General features: G+C 50.8%; 2 protein-coding genes across 4 annotated transcripts in view; both read right to left on the reverse strand.

Moving 5' to 3' along the window:
* The window catches only part of ldlrb (low density lipoprotein receptor b), a 13,451-nt gene extending 9,829 nt beyond the window's left edge, over positions 1-3,622 (reverse strand). Inside the window, exon 1 of the mRNA XM_084685317.1 lies at positions 3,337-3,622. Within this exon, the coding sequence (XP_084541443.1) occupies positions 3,337-3,391 (55 nt within the window). The 5' untranslated portion in view covers positions 3,392-3,622. The remainder of the gene's footprint in view (positions 1-3,336) is intronic.
* Positions 3,623-9,021: 5,399 nt separating this feature from the next.
* smarca4b (SWI/SNF related BAF chromatin remodeling complex subunit ATPase 4b) lies at positions 9,022-26,802 on the reverse strand. 3 transcript variants are annotated; one of them, XM_084685036.1, is made up of 34 exons: positions 26,722-26,802; positions 25,843-26,101; positions 25,033-25,165; positions 24,202-24,711; positions 23,882-23,980; positions 23,486-23,744; positions 22,801-22,927; positions 21,913-22,086; positions 21,433-21,606; positions 21,066-21,236; positions 20,523-20,570; positions 20,123-20,253; positions 19,593-19,647; positions 19,357-19,466; positions 18,802-18,949; positions 17,995-18,158; positions 17,251-17,317; positions 15,990-16,100; positions 15,486-15,728; positions 15,223-15,336; positions 15,004-15,111; positions 14,388-14,474; positions 14,244-14,290; positions 13,870-14,036; positions 13,486-13,649; positions 12,700-12,966; positions 12,092-12,169; positions 11,646-11,864; positions 10,780-11,042; positions 10,460-10,568; positions 9,869-9,970; positions 9,536-9,689; positions 9,248-9,384; positions 9,022-9,098 (listed from the first exon to the last, which is right to left on the reverse strand). In XM_084685036.1, exons 2-34 carry the CDS (start codon positions 26,068-26,070, stop codon positions 9,063-9,065), a joined length of 5,004 nt encoding a protein of 1,667 aa, XP_084541162.1. In that variant the 5' UTR covers positions 26,071-26,101; positions 26,722-26,802; the 3' UTR covers positions 9,022-9,062. The 3 variants fall into 3 exon arrangements, with proteins under 3 accessions (XP_084541162.1, XP_084541164.1, XP_084541163.1); XM_084685038.1 differs by having other exon boundaries at positions 9,029-9,098; positions 9,557-9,689; positions 10,460-10,565; XM_084685037.1 differs by having other exon boundaries at positions 9,029-9,098; positions 9,557-9,689.
* Between the last annotated feature and the right edge of the window lie 1,131 nt (positions 26,803-27,933).

Raw genomic sequence — 27,933 nt, forward strand, 5'->3', positions numbered from 1 at the left:
GCCACCAACATTTTAATTTAGCTCCTGTCTTCTAACCATAACACTCAATAAAAGGGTCAAAGGTGTTTTTGGAAATAGGACAGGTGTCAGGGTTGCCTGCAGAAAATGTGTTCATTAAGGTGGTAGGGTGGGGTTTGCCCGTCGGTTCTCTACAGAAACCTAACAGGTTGGCTTTGAACGTCAGACTGCTCTCATCTCTGTCAGTTATGCAGATGAACCACATTTGGAACACGGCAACACAAAATGGGCCTTGTGTCACTTTCTGAGGATGTGTGTTGTGGTGGCTACGCCTGTCTTGTGTGTCTGGGGCTCTCTAATCTATGTGTTCGGCATGGCAACCAAGCATAAGGAAATTTGAGAAGTTTGTTGGTGGTTCTCTGTGGGTTTTATAGTTTAATAACTGAATGATGGCCATAAAATGGGCTTGGTTCTCCTTCCACATGCCCAACAGACAGTACTGTTTGAATGCCCACTATGTTGGGCAAATGAAAAAGGCTTCCTCCTACTTATCAGCCAGGATAGCAGTGTGTACACACTGGTGACTCACTGTACGCTTGTTTTGTTTGTGTATCCGGCAATAATGGACCAGGTTCCCTTAGATATGGGGGGGAACTGTCCATCTGTTGGCTTGCCTGCTTTCTATAGGGTCCTCCTGTAATTATATTTGTACCAACGTTCTATTAGAAACTAGGGCCTCCCGCCGGCAAATGTACAGTTTAACCCCCTTCTTTCGAAAAAGGCATCTGCGATAAATTCTCTATTCTTCTGTTCAGCAAATTGTTGCTTGTTAGGGAAAGGAAGTCACCCAATTAACATTGCCCTGGCCTATAACTATCAAAACAGGTCCCAGCTGACCAAATTGGTTTCACAGTCTTCATGTTTGATAGTCTTCATATTTGTGCGGCTTGCCTTTTGTCCAGTTTACTGTAAGTCCCCTTTACAAATGCAATAGCTTGTGGGGCTTTCAGAAACATCCACTTCTGAAAGGGCAGCTGGAGTTTAAGGAGGTTGATACATGACCACGTACTAGAACAGAAACTCTGCAATCAAGAGTTAGCGACTGAGAGATGGTCTGTGCGTTTTGGATGCTATTTTTTCAAGGCCCGAACTATTTAGCCAGCTCTTCACCATGTAAGGCCATTCACAAGGCTGTTGCAAATTGGAAAAAGAATCCTTGACGCATCCAGCCACAGTCTAGTTAATCATAACCTTTTCTTCTCCAATGCGTATGCATGATGTAGTGCGACGATAGGACAAAAAGCTACAATTTAGCACCTCTGGAACTGTAGTGAAATGGAAGGTCTGTATTGTTTTTACAACGCCCACGATTAGCCATTGTGGTTTTTTAAACAAAGGACTTTCTCACCATCTCTATCAACAATGCATTTCTGTCTTTTTTATAGCCTCACACATTACTCGCGCACACACACACAAGGACACACACGCTCACACACGCTGACATACATTCGTACGTGTGTTTATTTACTTAGAAAAGGTCGGACTGGTTTCCATAACCACGAGTTAATGTTCAACCTAGATACATGAGCATCCCAAGGAACACAAGCTTCTGCTCAACTTCAAAACTCTGGGTTTATACTTGTTCATCCATCGTATCCAACTCTGTTTATATTCCTTTGTCCAACTGCACTTAAGATCATTTTTGTGAGGCCACACAATGTAGAGATTTGCTGCAGCTGGTTGAATCTGAACTGAACCTTGTATAGGCTTTAGTTTGGGTAGCTAATGTAGGAGTGCTAAGGGAATGGGAGTTGTACATGTCGGCCAATTTATGTTTTCCCAGAGTTTTCATATAGAGGGAACCTTCTAGAACAGCTGCTGAAACTCTCTAGGGAGTGTGCTGGCAGACAGGTGAGAGCAGGCACATTGCAGCATTCTATCTTCTGGACTTTATATCAGCAGGCCTGATACTTTTACAAACATGCTACACATACACGTTTCTACCACAACCCTTTCTCTAACCTTAATCCAAAAACCTGGCTATAACCCTTAAACCAATCTAGAAAGGTATCAAATACCTTAAACTGGAAGAACTGGGCCCATGTTCTAACCTTCAAATCTATCTGGGAGCAGTTGAGATTACAGCAGACCTTTTTCCCAGAATAGGACCACATTTAGATTTTTGGCATGTTTAGGTCCCACTGACTTAAAGTTCACTCTCAGCCAATAATGACTGTCGGATAATGTATGACGTTATTAACGTACACCAGGCCGTTTCTAATAAATATGGCATTAAAAAATGTGGGCCAATTCATCATTACACTCTAGACTACAGTGCAAATACATTTAACAAGGGCAACTCCCATTTTTTTACGTTTGATCTGTCAACTTAGCAAAGCCCAACTAAATACGTTGGGTTTATAGACTACAAGCAAACAGACAAAGTAAAGCCAAAAAGGAAATGTTATCCGCCATTGACCAAGACATGCTAACCGCTCGGTATCGGGTTGTCCCCTACTTTTCCTGGTTGAAAACCGGCCGGCTTCTTCCCGTCATCACGCCTACGCAGCACCAGAAATTTGGGACTTGCCCATTATGTGCTGGAGTAAGGGTTGGTCCGTAGTTCGGATTGGCTCACCCTTCTTCATGCTTCACCTAGCACCCAATCATTTTTTCGAGCGTAGATTTCATTCATCCGTGCAGGAAAAGGGAAATGTAATTTTGTAGCCTAAGGAAAGTAAGGCCATCTTTCACTTCATATAGGCTACTGCCAATATAATATCACAAAATGTAGCCTAATTTCTAAATAATTTAAGAATTATAAAAACAGGAACAGAAATAAGTTAAAGTGACTGTTGCAATTCTAATGTATTCAATCCCCATTTACTTCAGGCAGGAAAAAGAGGCGGATTTATATTGCTTACATGTAAACTTTTGCCCACCTTGTAAAACATGTCCTAACCTAGGGTTGGGGCTGGGACACACAAGACGTGACAACTGTGTTTTATTTAAATGTAACAAAGACAGCATTGATTCGTCATTTAACGAAGTGCGGTGTGTCTTCTGTTAATTTTGAGCAAAGAATTTGTGTGCGCATTCAGACACATCAATTCGTTTAATTTAACTTGCAATATGAAAACCCCAAAGGCAAACCAAAACGGAGAATGTTGATACAGAAACATTTTATGTCGCGTAGCCTATACGAGCTACATTTTAGTTGTCAATGGCAATGAAGTCTGGACCAGGACTTTGAAGAAAACCCGAGACCTTTTGTAAACTAGCGGTTAAATAACCTACTTCGCTCAACTCAAATAGAGCGCAGAGCATCCCTAGCATCAGACGAATCATTTTCTTTTTTTTTCAGCAAATCTCTCTTACCTGTATTGGCAAGACACTGCATCAGCAGAAGCAGGCAACATGATGTCAGAAGCATCTCCTGTTCTTGTTCAGGCTTTTAGACAATTTGAAGTATTGAAGTAGCTTTTTGAAATCAATTAGTCACTCCACGATTTATATGCCCTAATTCGGACACAGCTTTTATCTACCACTGACAGGTAGGCGCCGGTTTGAGTGATGCGACGGTAAAACTAATAGAAGCTAGACAAAGTATGGACTTCAGAGGGCTCTTCTGGGAACACAGACAGCAGAGCACGGGTTCAGGACGGATGCCAAGGACATGAAGATGTTTCTGACACATCTCGCCTCCTCTATGTGGTACTCAAGGAGTGGGCGGGGCCAAAAGAGTGGTGTGATGTTTGAAATTCGACGTGGTCACCCAAGGGGTGGAGTCAGACCGCAGTCAAGCCATGATGCTGCTGTTGGCTTGCCTCACCCTCCCTGCTGTGAGTGTGCGCGTGCGCGTGTGTTTGTAAGAGAGATCGAATTAGAGAGGGAACCCGAGAGTGTGTGTGGGAGAGAGAGACTGACCTAAACACACAGTGTGCTTCAGTACATGTGTGCATGAGTACCTGCGTGTAAGTTCACATACGTGTTACCTCTCGATGACTCCCTCCCATGCCTAGCCAGAGACATGGTCTCAAGAGGTGGGGCTCCAGGTTTTAAATGTGGATGTACATGCTCTAAGTCATACATAAACCCACATGACAGAGGGAGAACTTAGCCATTATACCCTAATTACAGACTTCATGTCAGTAAAGCCGACTCCTAGCAGTGTTCCTAGGTAGAGTTTATACTGGATGGTGAGAGGAGGAACTTTTGGTCTCTTGCGTACTGCCAGCAAAAGCAGGCATGGCTAAGAACGCTCAATGTTTTTTTTTTTTTTAATAATCCGGTGTTTTTTGTTTCATTTTTTTCCTGAGAAAAAGTTACCTCTCCCTCACTGTTAATTAATGATTCATGATCTTTGTTGTGTGAATAACATCCCCATAAATTCGGACTTTCAGAAGCATGGAGGGATTAATTGTTTCCGTGGTGACCAATATGTGTTGGTTATAACGTCACAGAGAGTCCTGTAAATCAATTTTGGGTCAAAATGTAACAAAGATAACCTTGGACAGTTTCAATTTAGCCAAGAACAGACACAAGAGTCTATTGTGAAATCAGTAAAGCAGATTCCGACCAAACATTGTGCAATAATGTGATACATTAGTTGTAATAAACTATTACACTGATGGTCCATCAACCAAATAGGATATGTTTCTGTTTCTATCTGAACGGAGTTTATCATCTTGAATGTCAATGGAGTTTGCCCTTGTTAAATAACGAGATCAATTTGCAAAACAAAAGCATCCATTGACATTGCAAAACTAGGCTTGAGCGTAGATCAATGAAGCCACACGCGTTCTCAGTCCTACAGTGCTCTACGTGTTTTTACAACTTTGGAGAAGTTGGGTGTGTCCCAGGCTGGAACTGAAGCAGACACCATCTAGACACCCAGAGAGAAAGGACCCCGAGAAGCCCTTTAACAGCCATCATTCTAGATATCCCAGAAATACCTTGACCCCATTCTCCTGTATAATACGTACAACCCACTTCTCCAAGTAAAAAACAAACCCACATCATTGATGGATTGATGGATATTCTATACATTCAGAGGAGTGTGTTAGATCATAGTTAAAACATTTTTATATCTCCTCGATTGTCCTGAAATGGTTGAGAAGTAGAGGGACGCAAGACAGGAAGGAAACATTCAGTGATGAAGTCCATTGGAATTGAGTATGAGTTAGTGGGGGGGGGGGGTTGACTAGTTAATGTTTATGTTGTGAGTCAGAGGAATGGTTTCCATGGGGTGATTGTGCACGTGTGTGCATGGGAAACAGTGAGAGAGAGAAAGATATGTATGTATGCATGTACGTTTGTGTGTGTGTTCCTGACATCCTGGTGGTGCAAGGGACCAGGACGGTGGGAGGTATTCCTGGCATGTAGACTTGGCAGTTGGATCACATTTCTTCCAGCTTTCTATGATGACTGCACACGTACACACACACACACAAAGATACAAAGGAAGGTGTGTACGTGCATGTGTCTGTTGTGTGTATTTGACACCAGTGGTTGTGTGGGTGGGTCTTATGTGCTTATTGCATGCTGGTAAGTGCATGTGTGTGTGAGGCGGGCGGCTGTGTTTGTAAACCCCCCCCACCCATCCACACGCACAGACACACACCCATCCACACACCTCCTGTCAACAGAGGATAATGGCTATAGTCAAGGGTTATCTCAATCCTAACCCAACCTAACCCAGCCTCCTAGCATGTGCAGATCGTACTGCATCTGTGCAAAAAAGAACTCACGTTGAGAGAGTCACCATATTTAACTTGCTTTAAATGTAGCTGTTGCATGAGATTGGCACCAATGCCTCGGATTCCTGTGTGTGTGTGTGTGAGAGAGTTTCTATGGGTGTATGCATGTATGCGTTTCTTCAGGTGTGTCAGGGTGTTTGTGTGTGTGCAAGCACCCTATTTGAATGTGTGTGTGTGTGTAACCTTGACTGACAGTGGGCGTCTGTCCTCAGATGAGAGTCAAGACACTCCTAAAGAAGTTTGGACAGGCGACGAAACAGAGACACACACACACGCACACACAGACACACATCCTAGTTTCCCAACGTCCGATTGCGCCATTTCCTACTGTACAGACCTGCCCACAACACAAGCACGTCGCCAGAAGTGGCTGTGGTTATGGGCACTCCAGGAAGGCCAGATTAGACTATGGTCTCTAATGTCTTTAGGCCCATCACCACCAGAGACCCGGGGGGTGGTGCATCAGTGAGTTCTCCAGCCCCCCCCGGGACACTGCTCATGGACGGCCGTCCGTGGACGGGAGGGTCCGAGAAGCAGGAGGACTGGGCGACGTGTGAGAGAGCGCTGTCCCAAGTGGAAGTGAAAAGTACCGTGTGGTGTGTGTGTTGTGCCATCACTTTCCCCATGCGGATAATCGTGTGTCATCCGGAAACTTCTAAATCTACTGTCCAAGCCCGCACACAACCCCCTCCCCCCCCCCCCCCCCACACACACACACATTCTAACATCCTCCACAGTTCACATACTGGAATACGACAAATACCACCAGCGAAACAGACTGCGCTCTTCCTTCCCACCAGATGTCAACAGCTGCTATGAAAAAATGGCTTCCAGAGAAAGTTCCTAGAAATCACGTTCCCCCCCCCACCACCACCAACACCACCTCCCCTTCCCCGCTCTGCCCTGGCCAAGGGATACGGCTCCAAGCCAAACACAGGCCCTCCTCTGTCAAAATACATGTGCTAGGTCAAAACATCCCCCTCCCTCCCCCCCCCCCCTCCGCCATACACACACACACAAACTCCCACGGCCCCCTCACCGTCAGCGGAACCCTCCAGAGAGATTCATCTGTGCGCTGGGAGTTTGCACTGGTTTTCTGTGCCAACCCCATTTTTCAAGATAAACAGCCATTTAAGGGACAGAGTTACTGAGATGTTGTTTTCATCGACTGGTTAAATGGGTCCATTCATTGACAGGCATATAGGCATGACCCCAAACGCTCCTGTAGCAATGTTGAGACATGTGGAAAAACAAAAATACCATGTGTGAGTGAAAAGGGGAGATGAGGTCAAGTTAAGGTAAGGTTATCGAAAGTAAGTAGATACTTCCAATATGTACGATAAGACCATGTTAATATCAGTGTCAGAATAAACATACACCAGTGCCTGATAGAAAACGACAAGCCCATGTAACTGTCTGACTACTGCACTGAAATGGGAAGAAAACGCCTGCCCCCTAGTGGATATGGATGAGCATTACACCTCAATCCCGAAAAGAGTTTCATGTCTTCATGGTAGTTTATTGTAGACTGGAGTTTCAATGACAACAACACAGCACGATATAGAGCTCCCCGGGCATGGTAACCGGGGACAACACTTGTACTTTGGTTGATCATTTCCTAACTCTAACACTTAGATGAAGAAAATACAGTACACTGGATTGAGTTCTATGCTTACACACGTCCGCACACCTGCACGCGCGTTAACGCACGTTTTGGAAACAGACAATACAGCCGTATATCTAGCCGGATATCTCGTATATATAACACGCTAGTGTTAGAAGGCCTGTAAGCAGCAACAACTGTCTCTCTGGTTCTTTGCTTCAAAACGAGAATACGCAAGTGCAGACAAAAGGAAAGGTCACGCAGCAATTTAGTTTTGCCTGGTAAAAAATTAAGATGCAATACAAATACTGCACAATATTGAAAAATACACTTTTACAATACCTCACAATGAATATTAAATGTATAACCCAATGAACGATTCATACATTCAACATCAATATAAGCTTATATAGGAAGAATATAGTTATAAGACTAGTCAGCAGCATTATGTCGTTTACCAAAATATGTTGTTGTGGTGTTTTTGAGGGTGGCATGGAATCACCTTGCTTAAAACTCAGTGGGTTATGGAAACATACTTGCTAAAGTAGGCCAGAGGGGTTTTAGAAGTCATCAATCCAACATTCTTCATACCCCAAAATGTACACTTCCTGCTCAAATAAAGAGCCTCTGTTAGGACAAACAACCTGGACTCACCCTCATGAGAAAACGTACACTGACCTTACTATATCTACTGGTACCAACTGTTGCAACATTAACTTTTAACGTAAAATGTCTCTGATGATAATATTGACTTCAAGGAAGAGTTGACCTATTTTTCCAAGTTATAAGCAATATGTTGTTATCCATGTCCAAATGTCATTCAGTGCATGTTAACATTGGTCTGTAGGGCAGATTCCCTTGTTTCAGATATAAGACTATTTCCATCTTCTTTTTTGAAATGTGGATTAAAAGTGCATACATGGAGTTGATTAAAGCTTAAAAATGTATTTAAGGGAAAGTTGCAGTGGTGCTTAGAATTAGTTTCTGCGCCCTCCCCCTCAGGTCTCCCCCTCTTCTCCTCTCTTCCTCCTCTTCTCCCCCTCTCCTCCTCCTCTCCTCCCCCTCTCCTCCCCCTCTCTTCCTCCTCTCCTCCCCCTCTCCTCCTCCTCTCCTCCCCCTCTCCTGCCCCTCTCCTGCCCCTCTCCTCTTCCTCTCCTCCCCCTCTCCTCCCCCTCTCCTCCCCCTCTCCTCCCCCTCTCCTCCCCCTCCTCCTCTCCTCCTCCTCTCCTCCCCCTCTCCTCTTCCCCTCTGCTCCCCCTCTCCTCCCCCTCCTCCTCTCCTTCCCCTCTCCTCCCCCTCTCCTCCCCCTCTCCTCCCCCTCCTCCTCTCCTCCCCCTCTCCTCCCCCTCTCCTCCTCCTCTCCTCCTCCTCTCCTCACCCTCTCCTCCTCCCCCCTCCCCCTCTCCTCCTCCTCTCCTCCTCCTCTCCTCCCCCTCTCCTGCCCCTCTCCTGCCCCTCTCCTCTTCCTCTCCTCTTCCTCTCCTCCCCCTCTCCTCCCCATCTCCTTCCCCTCTCCTCCCCCTCTCCTCCCCCTCTCCTCCCCCTCCTCCTCTCCTCCTCCTCTCCTCCCCCTCTCCTCTTCCCCTCTGCTCCCCCTCTCCTCCCCCTCCTCCTCTCCTTCCCCTCTCCTCCCCCTCTCCTCCCCCTCTCCTCCCCCTCCTCCTCTCCTCCCCCTCTCCTCACCCTCTCCTCCTCCTCTCCTCCTCCTCTCCTCACCCTCTCCTCCTCCCCCCTCCTCCTCCTCAGGTCTCCTCGTCAGTAGCACTGGGAGAACGTTCCTGTGAAAGAGGGAAACGGAGAAGACCAATGAGAAGACCGCCGGTTTTGTTTGTGTAAACACATCCCTGGAAGCATGGAGTGAGGATGCATGGGTACAGTGGAAGCAGGAATTTGATTAGAATTTCATGACACACACACACGCACACACCTCCTCCTGCTCCTCCTCCGTGTCGTCGTCGCTTACGACAGGTTTGGCCCGGGTTCGGCCCATACGCCTCCGCCCCTTCCCTCGCTCACCGCCCTTCTCCCTCCGGCCCAGGCGGATCTTGACCTTCACCGAGCGGGCTGGAGGACACGCCCACTGTTACCAGCTCGCATTTTCATCAAATGCACTCCCACCTCCCAAAAAAGTGCAAACAGAGACTCGAGCCCTAATCCCTCTCTTCCATTCTTTCATCCCTCCCTCCCTCCCTCCTTCTCCTCTCTGACTGCTCACCAGCGGAGGACAGAGACTCACACTCGGACTCGGAGCCTTCGTCCAGCTCCTCCTCCTCCTCCTCGCTGTCGTCCCCCTCGCTGTCCTCCTCCTTCTCGATCTTCTGTCTCAGGCTGGTGAACACGGACTGCAGCACGATGGAGTCCTCGTAGATCTGAGTGCGCACACACACACACAGAATGTTTGTGCGCGCGCTTGTGTTTATGTCTTTGTGCGTCTGTATGCGAGCGATGCGTGCGTTTATGTGTGTGCGTTTGTGCACGTGTGTGTGCTTCTGTCTGTGTGTGTTTCTGTCTGTGTGTGTGTGTTTCTGTCTGCGTGTGTGTGTCTCACCAGGGAGCCCTCCAGGTTGAAGGTCTGTGCATTCTGGAAGAGCAGCATCACGTCTCTCTCGAGGTCTCCTAGACTACGGTACCTGTGGCCGCGGATCCTCTCCTGAGAGAGACGGACGACAGAGAGAGATAGAGAGAGAGAGAGAGAGAGAGAGAGAGAGAGAGAGAGGGAGAGAGCGATGGATGAGAGAAAGTGAGAGAGAGATAGGAGGGAGAACATTGTGGAACACCTATGTCTTATGAGGTGTGTGTGAGGTGGGCTCGAGTGTACGTGTACTCTGACAATATTAGTACCTGTCAATATTGGATTTTCCCCAAAACTTTGACACAACACTGAGGGCCAGAACTTACTTATCCTTGGTTGGCCTTTATTCAGGACATTCAGGACCATTTAAGGTTTTGGTTTTGGGTTTCAAACGTGTGTGTGCAACAACAGCTTATGAGCTGGTGTTTGTCCCTGCATTGTAAGGTGTCATTTTGGAAATGGCACAGGCTGGATTTGAACCCGGGCCCCTGCGTCAGGACCCTGTGAGTCACGCCTACACGGTATTTACACCAGTGAGCAACAGGGGCACTCGGAGGGCGTCTCTACCTTGATCTTCCTGAAGTCCACAGGCTTGCGGATGAGCTCGTAGTACTCTGGCAGCTCTTTGCGAGACGGTAGCTGGATGAAGACCTCGCTCAGCTGGCGGCCATTGCTACTGAGGAAGTGATGTCATAAATAATAAAAATCAGTACAAGGTACATATATATAGGCATAATCGCATTAAAGACATCGAAACTAATGACAAAAATCCTTCACCAAGCTATTTGGACTCAACCACATCTCCAGTAGCTTAAACTATCAACAAACAACCAATGCAACTGGTTTGTTTGTTGTCGCTTGGTGGAGAATGCGTTTTCAAAGGTTACCTGTCCTTATACTTGATGACGGCGTCCACGATCTTCTTCATCTTCTTGGTCAGGGCCGGGGGGTTGGGGGCCAGCTTCTCGGCGGGGGGGCGCCCCCGCTTTCTCTGGCGCTTTCCGTCTTCGTCCTTGTCCCGCCCCCGGCCCCCCGAGGAGGATGAGGAGGGGCCGGGGAGGTCGACGTCGCGGTCCCGCTTCCTCTTGCGGGTGGTCTTCTTGTGTCGTACCTCCTCCTCGATCTCCTCCAGCGTCCCCTCCTCTATCGCCTGGAGGGAGAGAGGGGGAGAGAGAGAGGGAGGGAGGGAAGGAGAGGGAGAGAGAGGGAGGGAGAGGGAGGGAGGGAGAGATGGAGGGAGAGAGAGGGGTATAGAGAGGGGAAGGATGGAGGGAGAAAGGGAGGGAGAGAGGGAGGGAGAGGGGGAGGTAGGGAGGGAGAGATGGAGGGAGAGAGAGGGGTATTGAGAGGGGAAGGATGGAGGGAGAAAGGGAGGGAGAGAGAGAGAGAGGGGTATAGAGAGGGGAAGGATGGAGGGAGAAAAGGGAAGTGACAAGGATTAGGAGAGACAGAAAGGAAGGGAGGAATAGAGTGGGCGAAGGAGAGAGGGAGAGGGGGGGTAGGTAAAGGTAGGTAGGTAGGTAGGTAGGTATGGAGAGGGGGAAGAAGGGAAGCAAGGAGGGAGAAAAGGGGAGGAAGGGGGCGGGATTAGGAGAGACACAGGGAGATACAGAGCAGGGAAGGGAGAGTCGGGAGAAAGTACGAGGATTTCAGTCGTTTAATCTCACCGCCCCTCGAACCTCAAAGCACTGCCTCGGCATCTCATAACAACGACAAACATGGCCTCGTCTCTCCCCCCCCCCCCCCCCCCCACCTTCAGCCACTGTTTCTCCGTCAGCGAGTCGCTGTAGTCCACTTCCTTGCGCTGGCGCGAGCCCCGCCCGAACATCTTCTCCTCCTCCTCCTCGCAGGTGAGACGCTCCACCTCGGCGTCGTCCTTCATGATCCACGTGGGCAGCTCGTCCTCCTCCATCAGCCGGGGCTTACGCCGGGGGTTACGGGCGTCCTCGCGCCGCCTGTCCAGGTCCATACGCTGGCAGTGCGCGTGCGTGCGAGGGGAAAAGGGGTGAGAGTAGAACGTCTAAGGAGGACCGCGGCGCCAAAATAAGACCTGGTTGCATAGGTGTGCTCGCACCGACATAAGGATAAACGCACTCACACCACACACACACAAGCTGATGTACTCACACACCGTCACGACACGGACGCGTACACATGATGGGTGAAGACACACACCCACCCACACACACACACACTAACCATGAAGTGGTCGAATTCCTCCTCGCTCCGAGCAATCATCTGGTTGACGGTCTCGTCGTCCGGAACCTCCTCCTCCTCCTGAACACAGCAGGCACGCGTGAGGACACACAGCAAGCGCACCCAGGGCATGACCTGAGCTAGCTGGCGGTGCGTTTCCCCCTCGCACTCGGCTTGGGGTTCTTTTTTGAATGGTATTCGACTGAGCGCCGATCCCTTGGTGTGAAACAAGTGAAAGAGAGGATAGAAAAGTAGACCAGAAAGCGCTGGTGTACGTACTGCACCGAGGAGAAGTGCACGAGGGGGGAACGTGCGTGAGGAGGACGAACATGAAGAGAGGGAGAGGGAGAGGGAGAGAGAGAGAGAGAGAGAGAGAGAGAGAGAGAGAGAGAGAGAGAGAGAGAGAGAGAGAGAGAGAGAGAGAGAGAGAGAGAGAAAAAAAGATAGATCCAAAAAGCAACCTAGCAAGGAAGAGAAACCGAGAAAAAGAGAGATATCGAGAACGAGAGAGAAAGAGAGGCACACATAGAGAGAGAAGGTAGAGGGAAAAATTCAACCGACACAGGCAGGGGGGGGGATGTGTGGGTGTGGCGGGCGGTGGTCAGACCCACCCACGCCCCCCCGGTGCGCCACACCCCCTTGGCCCCGACCTCGTCCTGCTCCTCGTGCTCCAGGATGGCCTGCAGGAAGGCGCGGCGCTCCAGGCTCGACGACTTCTGGTCGAACATGCCCGCCTGGATGACCTTCTGGTCCACGTTCAGCTTGTACTTGGCCGCTGCCAGGATCTTCTCCTCCACGCTGTTGACGGTGCAGAGGCGCAGCACGCGCACCTCGTTCAGCTGCCCGATGCGGTGGGCCCTGTCCTGGGCCTGGAGGTCCTGGAGGAGGGGGAGGAAGGGGGTGGAGGGTGGCTGAGCGGTGAGGGAATCGGGCTAGTAATCTGAAGGTTGCCGGTTCGATTCCCTGGCCGTGCATTATGATGTTGTGTCCTTGGGCAAGGCACTTCACCCTACTTGCTGCGGTTAGGAAATCGGGCTAGTAATCTGAAGGTTGCCGGTTCGATTCCCCGGCCGTGCCACATGATGTTGTGTCCTTGGGTAAGGCACTTCACCCTACTTGCCTCGGGGGGGAATGTCCCTGTACTTACTGGAAGTCGCTCTGGATATGAGCGTCTGCTAAATGACTAAATGTTAATGTTTGTAGATATGTCTGTGTGACCCTCTACCTGGGTGTGGGGGGTCTCTGCGTGAGACTTAGGTCTCACGCAGGTCACAGAGACTGCGTGACCTTAGGGTCACAGAGACTTAGGTCTCTGTGTGATACTTGCGAGCGTGTGTGAGAGATAGAATGGGACGTTTCACCCCTGTGTGTGTGTGCGCGTGTGTGTGTCCATGTACCTGGTGAGGGTTCCAGTCCGAGTCGAAGATGACCACGGTGTCAGCCGACTGCAGGTTGAGGCCCAGCCCCCCCGCCCGCGTGCTGAGCAGGAAGATGAAGTACTGGGAGGCCGGGTCGTTGAACGTCTTCAGCAGCATGCCGCGGTCCTCCGCCTTGGTGGTGCCTGGGGGAGGGGGGGGGGGAGGTGGCGGGGGAGGAGAGGAGGAGGGAGGAGAGGGGGAGGGAGGAGAGGGGGAGGGAGGAGAGGGGGGATGTAGAGAGACAGAAAGTAGAAATACCCCCCCCCCCCCCCAAATAAAAATCCGATAGTTTTCGGGGGGTAACCGACACTACTTCCGGACAGGCTTGACTTTCTCACTGTCCCGTCCCGTCCCCCTCCTCACCATCCAGACGCAGGTACTTGAAGTTGCGGTAGGCAAAGTAGTCCTCCATGATGGTCATGAGTGACGTCATCTGACAGAAGAGCAGCACCTTGTGATTGGTCACCCTCAGCTTGGGCAGGATACGGTCCAGGACCTCAAACTTCCCCGACGCGCGGTATAGGTCAGAACTGGGGGGGGGGAGGGGCTTAGCTTAAGACTACTTCAACTGTATAGTTTGTTAGTATCTATGGGAAGTATAGTAGTATAGTTTGTATTCCGTTTGTTTCTTAATGTGTTAACAGTATGAATGTTTGTTAATGACGTTAATCTTAATTAAGTATTCCATAGTATAAATGTAATTTCATTGTGTCAATTATTTCTGATTCCAAACTCACCCTTGAACAATGCCGCCCGAAAACCCCAAATGCTCGGAGAAAGATTCCTGAAAGAGAAAACAGGATTGGATGGACCCACGTGAAGGTATAGGTGTGTCAGGTCACCAGCACCACAGAGGGGGGGGGGTGGAGTGGAGGGTGTACCTCGATCTGCTGGAACATGTAGGGGTGGTTGCAGATCTTCCTCAGCTGCATGATGGTGTTCATCAGAGTCTTGGTTCCTCCTTTACCCTGCGCGTACACAAACCCAAGAAAAGAAAAAAACACTTTTTAGCTAGGACACACAGTTGGTTAAATAACTTTCTTTTCGGTCGTATTTTACGTCTGCAGATGGTTTGTGTCGCCTCAACACCCAAACCAATGTCGAGTGACACTGGTTAATATATTTTTAAATTTGGGGAACTTTTGGGGGGTATTAAGACATTTACATTTACGTGTATTCATTTAGCAGACGCTTGTATCCAAAGCGACTTCCAAGAGAGAGCTTTACAAAGTGCATAGGTCACTGATACTAACAACAAGATAGCCCCAAAGCATTGTGGGTAGCCAAAACAAGAAGCACACATTGTGAACAACCCAAAAACAAGTGGTGAAGAAACCATAAGAGCATGTAGTTAAGCAAGTTACAATTGACACAACATGAATCTCTAAGTGCAAGCGTGCCTGTAGAAAAAGCAGCAGCAGTAAAAAAAAAAGAAAAGAAAAGAAAGAAATACGTTCAAGACCACAGGAGGGTGTCTCGGCCTTTGTCCTCTCTGACCTTCTTGTCCTTCTCAGAGCCGTCTGTGAGCAGCACCCCCTTGGCCTGCATGTGTCGGTACAGCACCCTCTGGAGAGACGACATGTCACACTTGATCACGTACTCCACCTGGGAGAGATGGGGGCAGGACAGGGAGGCATGAGCACACAACGCGAGCGCGTGTTTGTATCTGTGTGTGTGTGTGTGTTTCGTGGGCGCGCGCGCGCGTGTGGTACTGGCCTTCTCCGGCAGCTGAGCCTCCACTTCCTTCTTCAGCCTGCGCAACAGGAAGGGGCGGAGCACCTTGTGGAGGCGCCGGATAATGAGGATGGTCTCCTCCTCGTTCAGGTCCACCTGTCCACGCAACAGACCAGCGGGAAATCGACGACAAAATACGGCGAAGATCAACTTTCCGGGTGAACATAGCTGAACGAGAACTTCCCCAAGACACGCATACAAACACACCAAACATAACATGAAGCACACACACACACCACACACACCTTCTCCCCAGTCATGGCGAAAGGGGCGTTGAACCACTGCTCGAAGGTGCTGCAGCTCTTGAAGATGGTGGGCAGCAGGAAGTTGAGCAGCGCCCAGAGCTCCGGCAGCTTGTTCTGCAGCGGCGTGCCCGTCAGCAGCACCCGCCGCGGGGCCAGGTAGTGGGTGTTCAGCACCTGGGTCAGCTTGCAGTGGTGGTTCTTCATGCGGTGGCCCTCGTCCACGATCATGTACTTCCAGCGGATCTGGGTTTGGGGAGGTGGGGGGGGGTGGGGGAGGGTGACCGACGCATGGGACGGAGGGAGGGTGGAGGGCGTATGAGGGGTGGGGAGATGGAGGGAATGGAGAGAGGGAGAGGGAGGAACAAAGAGGGAGAGGGAGGGGGGAAAGGAGGGTTTACACAAAAATAAATTAAAAAAGAGAAATCAAATTAAGCAAAGGAAAAAATACTATGTGTCATCCAAATCCCATTTTCAACTGGTGTGTGTGTGTGTGAGTTCTCCTACCTTGGCCAGGACCTGTTTGTCCTTGATGATGTACTCGTAGGTGGTGAGCAGCACGTTGAACTTGCCGCTCCGCAGCTGAGGAACGAAAGCTCTTCTGGCGGCAGGAGAGCCCTGAGGAGACACACACAGACACACACACACACAGACACACACACACACACACACACAGGGACACACACACACACAAACACACAGGGACACACACACACACACAGGGACAAGCACATACACACACACAGGGACAAGCACACAGGGACACACACACACAGGGACACACACACACAGGGACACACACACACACAGGGACACACACACACAGGGACACACACACACAGGGACACACACACACACAGGGACACACACACACAGGGACACACACACACACAGGGACACACACACACAGGGACACACACACACACAGGGACACACACACACACAGGGACACACACACACAGGGACACACACACACACAGGGACACACACAGGGACACACACACACACACACAAGGACAAGCACACACACACACAGGGACAAGCACACACACACACAGGGACAAGCACACAGACACAAGCACACACACACACACACACACACACACACACACACACAAGCAAACGCATACACACACACAGACACAAGCACACAGAGACACACACACACACACAGACACAAGCACACAGGGACAAGCAGACACACACAGGGACAAGCACACACACACACACACACAAGCAAACGCATACACACACCACACAGACACAAGCACACAGAGACACACACCACACAGACACAAGCACACAGACACACACCACACAGACACAAGCACACAGACACACACCACACAGACACAAGCACACAGAGACACACACACACACAGACACAAGCACACAGACACACACCACACAGACACAAGCACACAGACACACACACATGAACAAACACAGGGTCACACACAGATTGTCAACACTGGTGTCATGGAGCAGGAGTGCTCCTATGACATCAGTAGCTAAAGCTTTATAGATCCATGGCATATATTAAGATTTACTTATACTTTTAGAGACATACAGCATATTCTATATGTCTGAACTCCCAATAACGGAAAAAAGAGCAATTTGAACAATTAGTAATAATTCTTTCATTGATCGCTCGCTACACCACTGTTATTAAACACATCTAAAGCTTGATAAAAAGCTCACATAACTACCTTAAGCAAGTCAATGCCTTTTTACCATACAAACTCCATACAGACACGTTTGAAATCACCTTGTAGGAAACCTTGACCACGGAGGGCGCCCACTTATCAAACTCATACACCCAATTAGACAGAGTCCTGTCAGAGAGAGAGAGGGCAAAGGTCAAAGGTGAATACGGGTGAATATGAGAGAGAGAGAGAGAGAGAGAGAGAGAGAGAGAGAGAGAGAGAGAGAGAGAGAGAGAGAGAGAGAAAGGAAGAGAAAGAGAGAGAGAGAAGGAGAGAGAGAGATAAAGGAAGAGAGAGAGAGAGAGATAAAGAAAGAGAGAGAGAGAGATAAAGGAAAGAGAGAGAGAGAGAGAGAGAGAGAGAGAGAGAGAGAGAGAGAGAAAGGAAGAGAAAGAGAGAGAGAGAAGGAGAGAGAGAGATAAAGGAAGAGAGAGAGAGAGAGATAAAGAAAGAGAGAGAGAGATAAAGGAAAGAGAGAGAGAGAGAGAGAGAGAGAGAGAGAGAGAGAGAGAGAGAGAGAGAGAGAGAGAGAGGATAAGAGAAGAAGAAAAGTGAAAAGAGGGAGGGATAGATGAGAAGAGCACAGATAACAGCGGGACAAAACAAGGGACGCGAGAAAGAGAGGAAAAGAGACAGCAACAGGAGGGAGACTGGGACAAAGACAGCGTTCGAGAGGAACGGCCAATCAAAAGAGGCCAAGAGAGCCCACGAACAGCGTCTGTCCGAGAGACAGGAAGGAGGGGAAAGAGAGGGGCGGCAGAGGATGGACAGAAGAGAGGAGGGCGGGGAGGGGGGGGGAAGCTCACGAGAGGGGCACGATGATGAGGAAGGGGCCGTTGAGGCGTTTGTTTTCCATGAGGTAGGTGATGAGGGCGATGGTCTGGATGGTCTTCCCCAGACCCATCTCATCAGCCAGGATCCCGTTCAGGTTGTTGTTGTAGAGAGACACCAGCCACTCCAGACCTTTAATCTGGGGAGGGAAGGAGAGGGAGGGAGGGAGGGAGGGAGGGAGGGAGGGAGGGAGGGAGGGAGGGAGGGAGGGAGGGAGGGAGGGAGGGAGGGAGGGAGGGAGGGAGGGAGGGAGGGAGGGAGGGAGGGAGGGAGGGAGGGAGGGAGGGAGGGAAAGAGGGAAGGAGGGAAGGAGGGAAGGAGGGAAGGAGGGGAGGGAGGGAGGGAGGGAGGGAGGGAGGGAGGGAGGGAGGGAGGGAGGGAGGGAGGGAGGGAGGGAGGGAGGGAGGAAAAGAGGGAAGGAGGGAAGGAGGGAAGGAGGGAAGGAGGGAGGCAAAAGGGAAGGAGAGAAAGTAGGAGAGATAGAGGGAGAGAGCAAAACGGAGACGGTGGGTGCAAGATAAGGAGATAAGGAAGGAAGTGTTTGAGAAGTAATTAAGGGAACAGAGACGGGGGAAACGGGGGGAGAGAAGAGAGAACAAACGAGAGAGAAAGAAGGGGGATCCAGAAGCGACCTGACACACTGCGGAAACGTGTGTCGTTCCTCTCTCCAGTCACTAAGTAGGAGGACTTTGGATATCTGTCATGCTACGGCCGGCTCATGACGACATGAGCATTCGAAAACTCATTCATCCCTCGGTTAGCTTCGCGCTAAACAGGGTCACCTGGTACTGTTTGAGCTGCCCGTTGATGAGCAGCGTGGACTGGCGGTCCACCCTCTCGGTGACGGCATGGGCGACGGCATAGTAGGACTGCAGACCCCGGGCGAACGCGGCGCTGCCGTACTCGTCATCCACGTCCTGTTTGGCGTGTCTACAGAGGAAGGGGGGGGGGACATGGCCGCCGGGTTGTGGATGCAGTTCCACAACGTGGTGAAACGACTCCCTGTATCTCGCTCAATAATTAGATAACAATGACCTCTATCTCGCTAGATAGCAAGATAACAATGACTTGTATCTCGCTCGATAGCTAGATAACAATGACTTGTATCTTGCTCGATAACGAGCGAGATAACTTGCTTTATTATTAACAAAGCTGGGATTCAAGTGGTGATGATATGGCTTATCATCATTATGACCTCATCTCTGATAACGCACTGATGAATAATGTGTCGTGTGTGATACAGCGCCCCCTGGCTCTCCTGTGAGGTAGCGGCTCAGGGCCAAGGCGGGCCAGTTCAGCCCTCAGTAGAGTGGACAGACTTGATCGTGTGCACGTACTCGATGATGTGTTGCACGTCCACCTCCGACACGTCCTCGCTGTCGGGATCCGGAATCTTCTTCTTCTCCTCCACCGGAGCCTGGGAGGGCTGGAGCTCCTCTTCTTCCTCCTGATGAAGAGAGAGGGGGGGGCGTCGTTAACGATCAGGTCCCGAGACCACCTGGGTGTGGAACTGAGGCTCGGACTAAGGATGATATGTTTACGACCAAGCAGTCGTCAGGGTGACAAGCCCCACCTCTTCCTCTTCGGAGCCGCTGTCTTCGCTGTCGGAGCGCGGGGCCACTTCGTAGCTGGGGGGAGAGGACGGACACACTCACACAGATTACACAACGATCCTCACCACCAAACCCTGCCCCAAATGCAAGCCTTTTCCAACAACGCTTCTCCACGCACTCACTCACTCTCTCTCTCTCTCTCTCTCTCTTACACTCCTCTTTCACGGAAGGTCTTACGTCTTTTTCTCCACTCAACTCCATTTTCCTATTCCCCCCCCCCCCCTCTCTCTCTCGCTCTCGCTCTCGCTCTCGCTCTCGCTCTCGCTCTCGCTCTCGCTCTCGCTCTCGCTCTCTCTCTCTCTCTCTCTCTCTCTCTCTCTCTCTCTCTCTCTCTCTCTCTCTCTCTCTCTCTCTCTCTCTCTCTCTCTCTCTCTCTCTCTCTCTCTCTCTCTCTCTCTCTCTCTCTCTCTCTCTCTCTCTCTCTCTCTCTCTCTCCCCTTCCTTCCCTCCCTCCCTCCTTCTCTCTCCCTCTCCCCGGGTCATCCCTCACCCGGGGTTCATCTCCAGCCAGGTGTCCAGCTGTCCGGCTTTGGGGGCATCCACCCCCGTCAGGATGTTGCCACTGTCCACATGGATCACCTTCACAGGCAGGTCACTCATCTGGCTCGTCTCATCCAGAGGCTGGGCGGGGGGGGGGGGGGGGATTTAGTCGATAAACCATTCAATCCAAGCCTGAATAAGATAGTCAGTGGAAGAATAAGAGTGCCTTGTCTTGTCTACAAGGACAGGTAGTGTAATGGTATTGAAGGCTACAGTAAAAGTCAGTTTGCCTTGTACAATCCTACATCTGAGACGATGTCCATAGACGTTTCTCTCTTTAGATATGGATTCAGCGTCTGTCTGGGGGGGAAACTGGAAGTGTCTGTTATGTACCAGCAGGTGAGTCTCACCTCTCCATCCGGGCCCAGGGCTGGGGTCTGGCCCTCTGCGTTCTCCAGCTAGTGGGAGCACATACAGACACATGAGGGAGCCATTTTTCGAAGCAGTGTTTTTTGAATGCCAGTCTTGGGAGAGAAGGCAGAATATTTTGTCAAAGACCGAACTGTCGAATCCCTTTTTCTTTCAAAGTTTGGTCATGGAAGAAAATGTACTGACCCCTGCAATGGGATGTTGGCGGTGTCTCGGAAATGAGACATGAAATGAGTATGAGAAAGGAGGGAAGTCAACATAAGAAGGTAACATAATTACAATACACCAAATATAATAAACAAAAACATATACCCTCCCTCCCTCCCTCCCTCCCTCCCTCCCTCCCTCCCTCCCTCCCTCCCTCCCTCCCTCCCTCCCTCCCTCCCTCCCTCCCTCCCTCCCTCCCTCCCTCCCTCCCTCCCTCCCTCCCTCCCTCCCTCCCTCCCTCCCTCCCTCCCTCCCTCCCTCCCTCCCTCCCTCCCTCCCTCCCTCCCTCCCTCCCTCCCTCCCTCCCTCCCTCCCACCTTCTTCTTCCTCTTCTTCTTCTTCTTCTCTTTCAGGGCCTGCACGGCCTTGTGGGCTCGGACCAGCTCCGTGAGGTTGGCCACGTACTCGTCCGTCTGCTGCAGCAGGTAGGCCAGGCGCTTGTCCTTCTTCTGGTCGATCAGCTTCCGGTAGCCCTCCTCGTCCTCCGCCTGGGGGGGGGGGGGTGGAGAAAACGATATGTAGGTGTGTGTGTGTGGGGGGGGGGGTGGAGGGGTAGGTGGGAGTAGAAACAGTTGGTGTGTGTGTGTGTGTGTATGGGAGGGGGAGGAGGGGGTGAATAGGGTTGCACGTGGTTGTGTGAGCTCCGGCCGATCACCCCTCCACCCCCCCCCCCCCCGCCTTTACCATCAGCCTCCTCATCCTCTCCTTCTCGATGCGCTCGTTCTCCTTCTTCTGCTCGCGCTCCGTGTTGGCGTGGTAGGTGGCCACCGCCTTGGTCAGCTTCTGGCCCTTCCCCGTGACCGAGCGGTGGTACTCCTTAAAGTCTTTGGCGTGCTGCAGAATGCTGTTCAGGTACTCCTGGAGGAGGGGAGGGGGAGGGGAGAGAGGAGAAGGGGAGTGGGAGAGAAAAGAACGGAGAGATGGGGATGGGGAAGGGAGAGGAGGTGAGAGTTTTTTTAACTTTCCACACTACTCACAGGAAATATCTCTGCCTTTCAATCGCTTCCTTCGTCTTCGTAAGACAAACGTGACACGTGGTGTGTGAACGTGTGTGCGTGCGTGAACATGTGAGTGTGTGAACGTGTGTGTGTGTGAACGTGTGTGTGTGTGCGTGTGAAGTGGTCCCCGTCAGACACAAAAACCCGTATGTGTGTGTGTGTGAACCTGGTGTTTCTGCCGCCGCTTCCTCTCCTGCTCGATCTTCTGCTGCTTCTCCAGCTTCTCGGTGATGCGCGCCTCCCTCAGGGACTGGCGCTTGCTGCGCTTGTAGGCCTTGGCGTCCAGGGCCGTCTCCAGGGCCGTGTCCCGCCGCATGCACACCACCACCTCCTGACGCAGCTGGGGGGACACGCAGGAGAGGGCCCGTGAGCCGAGTGGTGACGCCGTCGTCATCCTCTTCCTCATCGTCGTCGACGACATCCTCCTCCTCACCCTCATCATTATCCTTAACATTGATGCCATCCTTGTTGTCGACAACGTCATCCTCCTGGAAGTGAACGTCATCCTTGCCATCGTCCTCATCATCATTATCATCTATACCTTCAGCATCAATATTATCATCATTACCGTCATCCTTAACATTAACATTACCATCATCATTACCATCATCATCATCATCATCATCCCTTTCACCATTATCATCATCGTTATTATCCTCATTACCATCACCATCATCATCATCATCATCATCATCATCCCTTTCACCATTATCATCCTCATTATTATCCTCATTACCATCATCATTATCATCATCATCATCCCTTCCATCATCATCATCATCATCATCCCTTCCATCATTACCATCTTCATCATCATCATCATCATCATTACCATGATCATCCCTTCCATCATTACCATCATCATCATTACCATCATCATCACCATCATCATCATTACCATCCTCATCATTACCATCCTCATCATTACCATCATCATCATTACCATCATCCTCATCATTACCATCATCATCATTACCATCATCATCATCATCACCACCACCACCCTCATCCTCTGTGTTCAGCCCCAGCAGCAGCAGTGTGTGTCTCCAGGTACCTGTCTCTGGAAGTTGAGGAGGCGGAGGGCCTTGAGCTCGATGGTGGCCTTGGTCCTCAGGTCTCCAGCCAGGGAGCCGGGCAGGTTCTCCAGCTCGACGATGCGGTGGGTGATACGAGCCTGCAGCCTGGAACAGCGTACGGTATCATCTCACCGCTGATAGTACACACGTTCATAAAAAAATGTGTTGAGTCTTTGAGATGTTGAGATGACAGGGAAGTTAAAAGGACAATTTCATAAATGTTGGTATTGTAAAATGAAAACAAAAACAACAGTAGATTAAAATGCTCTCTGGATTGTCATTGTAGCAGGTCATATCTTATCTCTGTGTCTATGCAGTTCATATTTATGATGTTGTGTGCAGTGGGCAGAGCAGTACAGGGGAATTATTTTTTGTAAGATATATTTCTTGGTGCCTTTATTATTGATTTCTGACAGAGATAGTGTGCTTGGAGAGGATAGGAAATGTGTGGGGGGAGAGAGAGAGACAGAGAGAGACAGAGAGAGACAGAGAGAGACAGAGACAGAGAGAGACAGAGACAGAGACAGAGAGAAAGAGAAAGAGAGAGAAAGAGACAGAGACAGAGATATATAAAGAGAGAGAAAGAGAGACAGAGAGAGAGAGGATGACACACAGTAAAGGGCCTGGGGCCAGTGATACCCCAGGTGACGTGGCCTGCGGTACCTGTACTCCCTCTCCTGCAGGATCTCCCCAGGATCCAGGCCGCAGGGCTTCTGGATGGGCGTGATGCGGTTCTGCTTGGCGTGGTGGGTCACCATGGGCGCGGGCTGGGCCGGCTGCCCCGGGGACTGGGTCTGGGGGGGCATGACCGGGGAGGCGGCCGGGGGCACGGAGGGCGGGGCCGGGGAGGGCCGGCCTGTGGGCTGCGGAGGGATCAGCTTCTGGGGGGCGTTGGAGGGGGCGGCCGCGTTCACCATGGGCCCTGGGGGAAGGAGGGAGGAGAAGGGGGGGGGGGTTGAGAGATGCTGTCAATAAAACAGTCTAGACTATATGTCTAGACATCAATATGCCAATACCCGCCCCTCTCCATCCGGCCAGCGTCAGGGCCCTGGGGCGTACCTTCAGGCCAGGATTTGGGGGGTCCGTTGGGGTTCGGACCCTGCATCCCGGCTGGTCCCCCAGATGGGCCTGGGGGGGGCATGTTGGGCCCCATCATCCCTGTGGAGACAACATGACTTCACGCTCAACCCCTCCCTCTCCTCTCTCTCTCTCTCTCTTTCTCCTTTCTCACCACATTCCTCCAATTCCAAATCATTCAACCGAGAAAAAGGTCAGTTATCATAACACCCATCAGAGTCACGGTGTAACCTGTCGAAACATCGGTGTGTGTGCATCTACACTATCTTTGGGATCTCAAAGACCCAAACTCTGTTTCTGACCGTGGGCTCGGGTATATCCCTGGCTCATGGGCCCTGGTCCTGGTCCTGGTCCAGGCCCTGGCCCCCCTCCTCCACCCCCAACTCCAGGGGCCAGGCTGGGCAGAGGCTGCTGCTGCTGCATCCCAGGCATGGGCCTCTTCCCCTGGACTGCCATCTGGAGGTGGTCTGGGAGGGGCTGCCCGCGGGCCAGCATTTTGTAGGCCATGATCTGGGCCCTCAGCTGGTGGAGCTGGTTCTGGTTGAAGGGTGTGGGCCCCCCAGGACCCCCGGTAGAGGAGCCAGGGCCAGGGCCAGGGCCTGTGGTGGTGGTGGGTCCGGGACGGTTCTGTTGGCCCAGGGGCAGGGGGTCCCCACTGGGGCCGTCCAGGGGTGCAGGGCCTGGGCCCTGACCCGGACCTCCAGAGGAGGTGGAAGAGGAGGAGGACGAGGAGGAGAGGAGAGGGCCGGAGGGAGGGCCGTTGGCAGGGACCGGGCTGGAGTGGTCGGAGCCCCCTAATGGAGAGTGGTAGCCTGGAGGAGGAAGGAAGGGAGACGAGGTAAGGGCGAGAGAGGAATAGAGAAAGGAAGAGGGGAGGGGAGGGGAAAGAAAGAGAGACATACACAGAGGGAGGGATGCATGGGGAGAAGTGGGAAAGAGAGCCCGACGCAGGAGTCAACAGTGCTGGACTTGCACAATAACAAACCAGCTGTGCAAAAGCCATCCTCATCCCTCATAAACCAAGGATTTCCCCTGCCAGACAGTCTGAGCTGTGCCCACCACACCTGCGCCCACCACACCTGCGCCCACCACACCTGCGCCCACCACACCCAACACAGCCGCCCGACACCCACCTTGAGAGTGCTGGTCCATGGGGCTGGGTGGGGGGCCCATGCCACTGTGACCGCCCTGCCTCATGGGCACGCCCTTCATCTGGGTGAAGCGGGTCTCCTCGCTCATGCCCTTCTCATGCATGCCCTCCATTGGCTGTGGACAGACAGACAGACAGACAGGCAGACAGACAGGCAGACAGGCAGACACAACACACACATCTTAATCTCTGCAATTTCAGCATTGGCAATAACCGCAAGACCAGAGATGAGGACCTCTTTGATGAAGTCACTAGGTGAGGTTAGTCACTGTGCATGAGGCAAGGCCTGTGTGGTACTGATGGGAGGGCAGTCCGGCTTGTCATTTGAGAGTGGAAATATCACACCACTTTGAAACTTCAACTGAATTTATAGAGTATATTTTTGGATTCACATGCTCACTTCTTGAGAAGTTTTTTGCTGTGGTCGTTTAGGACAAATTGACCAAACTGCCTGTTTTTAATATTGAAAGTTTGTTACTTTAAAGGCATTCAAATCCCAGTTCATCTGGCAACAGGGAAGGATCTAGAGATTTTCATTTGGGGTGGCAATGGGGTGGCAGAAGGATGATGTTGGCTGGCCTACTCCCTATGGTAAATGATTAGGCTACAACTTAGAAGTTTAAATTAAACAGTAACATTAATATTATTTATTGAAATGTTCTGTAATGTATAAATAATATTTTTCCATGGGAAGATTGGGGTGGCAGTATTTTTGATTGGGGTGGCAGCTGCCACCCCTTGCCACCCCTTAGATCCGCCACTGTCTGGCAAAGTACCCAGTCAGCTTCCTTACTTTGTGCAGAGGGTGCATGCTCTCCTGGGAGTAGCTGGAGGACCCAGGCTGGGGCAGGGGGTGGCCCCCGGAAGACGAGGGAGGTCCCGGGCTGGGCCCCATCATGCTGTGTGAGGAGCCTGGTGAGGGCCCAGGGCTGGGGCCCAGCATGGCCCCGGGAGAGGGCCCTGGACCTGGGGAGGGACCCGGACGAGGGGTGCCCCCCATGGGTGGGTCAGGGGTGGACATCTTCTTGCTATCAGATGGATAGCAGAGACATCTGAGAAAACAGAGGGATGGAAACGTTAGTATGATTTTCTGTGTTCAACTGGACGACCAAATAATCATTGGTAGATGCAATATGGATCTAAAAACGAATTTCTCTCAAATAAATATGCAAGTAAGCTATACGTTTGGTGGGGCCAAAGCTTGAATTCGCTTACAAACATGGTGACAATGATGACACATTTCATATTAAGCAGCCCTTCTACAATATCGAGGCAGGCATTGATAATTACCTGTAGGAAACTGTAATAATAATGAAAATCTAATCAAATTCATTAAACCCCCTCCATCTAGATCTCCCACCCTTGCGCTGCAGGGCTGCACCAAATTACTTGCAGCGCGCCGTCCCCGCTGCACTGTGATTACAGCTTTTTGCTCTAGCACTTAATCGTGAACTTGAGACGGGAAAATGCACTATGCAGCCAGTGATATTCTTTGTAGGCTAAGCACTACATGGAAGGGAATTCCGATTAATAATAAAAAAGGGAATGGCGGACTGTGCTTGTGCTACGACACTTACCAGCATTAATAAAACGCTCTCCAATATAAATTGCGGCCTTTGTCTTGCTTAAAGATATATGAAAGACGGCGCGACTGTAAGAAGGCTATACTCACCCGCTTAGTTAGTACAGAATATGCCTTGATGAGTTGATTTGATTCAGAGACGTGGCTCGAGCGCCCCCCTTTAACGTTCCTATGATCGAGTGTCGAGTCACGTCTACGCAAAAAGCGCATGCGTGCGCAGCGGTAGTACTGTATTGTGCACGTCTCGTACTGTAAATTGTGTTTTTTATTCGACTTCAAAGGCACTGCGTACGTTTTTCAGTATGCTATTAACAATTGAAGTAGCCAAGACTGATGACTATTGCCGCCAGAAGTGACGAGAAATCCACAGGGAAAGACATGGAAACCAGATCAAACTTTATTAACCTTTCTTACAGCCGTTTATGCAAATTCTGTACATGGATATTGTGGGGCAGTAAGACAAACTTCAGACATGTCACACCGGAGATGAGAACTCTTCACTTAAAATTAAAGTTAAATATAAGCTTTTGTGGTAATCACACATGAAAGAGTGATGAATGTTGGTGTTAACATGGCTCTTCTCCAGAACTTTCATCCCAGACACACACATGTGACACTCCAGTGTATAGCGTGATGCCCCTTTACAAATATAAGTGGTAAAACTATCTCACTAACTTCTGTTTGTCAAATGGAGTTCATAGGGCCCCATTTGAAAACGATGAAAACATGTCCCTTCCTCCCACCCTGCCTTAAGAGAAATGGTTCATCGATCTAAGAAAGGTTGGTTAAATCCTGTCCTCTCCAGCCCAGCTGTGACCGATCCGGTCACACGTGTGAGACCCGTGACTCCTCAAGACAAGGGCACAAGGGTTAGACAATACTAAACGAGGAAGGAACCGACCCTGTTCCGTATCCCCCTACCAGTCCTCCGGCTGTTCACTTCCCATGAAGACAACAGGAGGGATAAAGAACAGTGTCATAAGATGGAGTGGTGAGCCAGGTTTCCTGTCATGAGCGACCCATGCGGCGCCTCAGCGAGAACACAGCACGCCGGGGGAGGAGGCACATTCAGTGATCCAGTCGTTCTGCAACAGGTGCAGAGGGAGGACTTGCATGAGGCCAGAGGGAGGACTGGTGGAGATGGTGGTCTTGGTGTTGCAGGCCTTTGTGTTCAAATATATATACGCAGAGACACACTTATACACAAATATACGCAGACACACACACACATATACGCAGACACACACATATACACAGACACACACACGCACATATACACAGACACACACACACACACGCACA

Source organism: Hypomesus nipponensis, chromosome 21 (genome assembly GCF_054491055.1).
Source record: "Hypomesus nipponensis isolate SF chromosome 21, ASM5449105v1, whole genome shotgun sequence".
NCBI lineage: Eukaryota > Metazoa > Chordata > Actinopteri > Osmeriformes > Osmeridae > Hypomesus > Hypomesus nipponensis.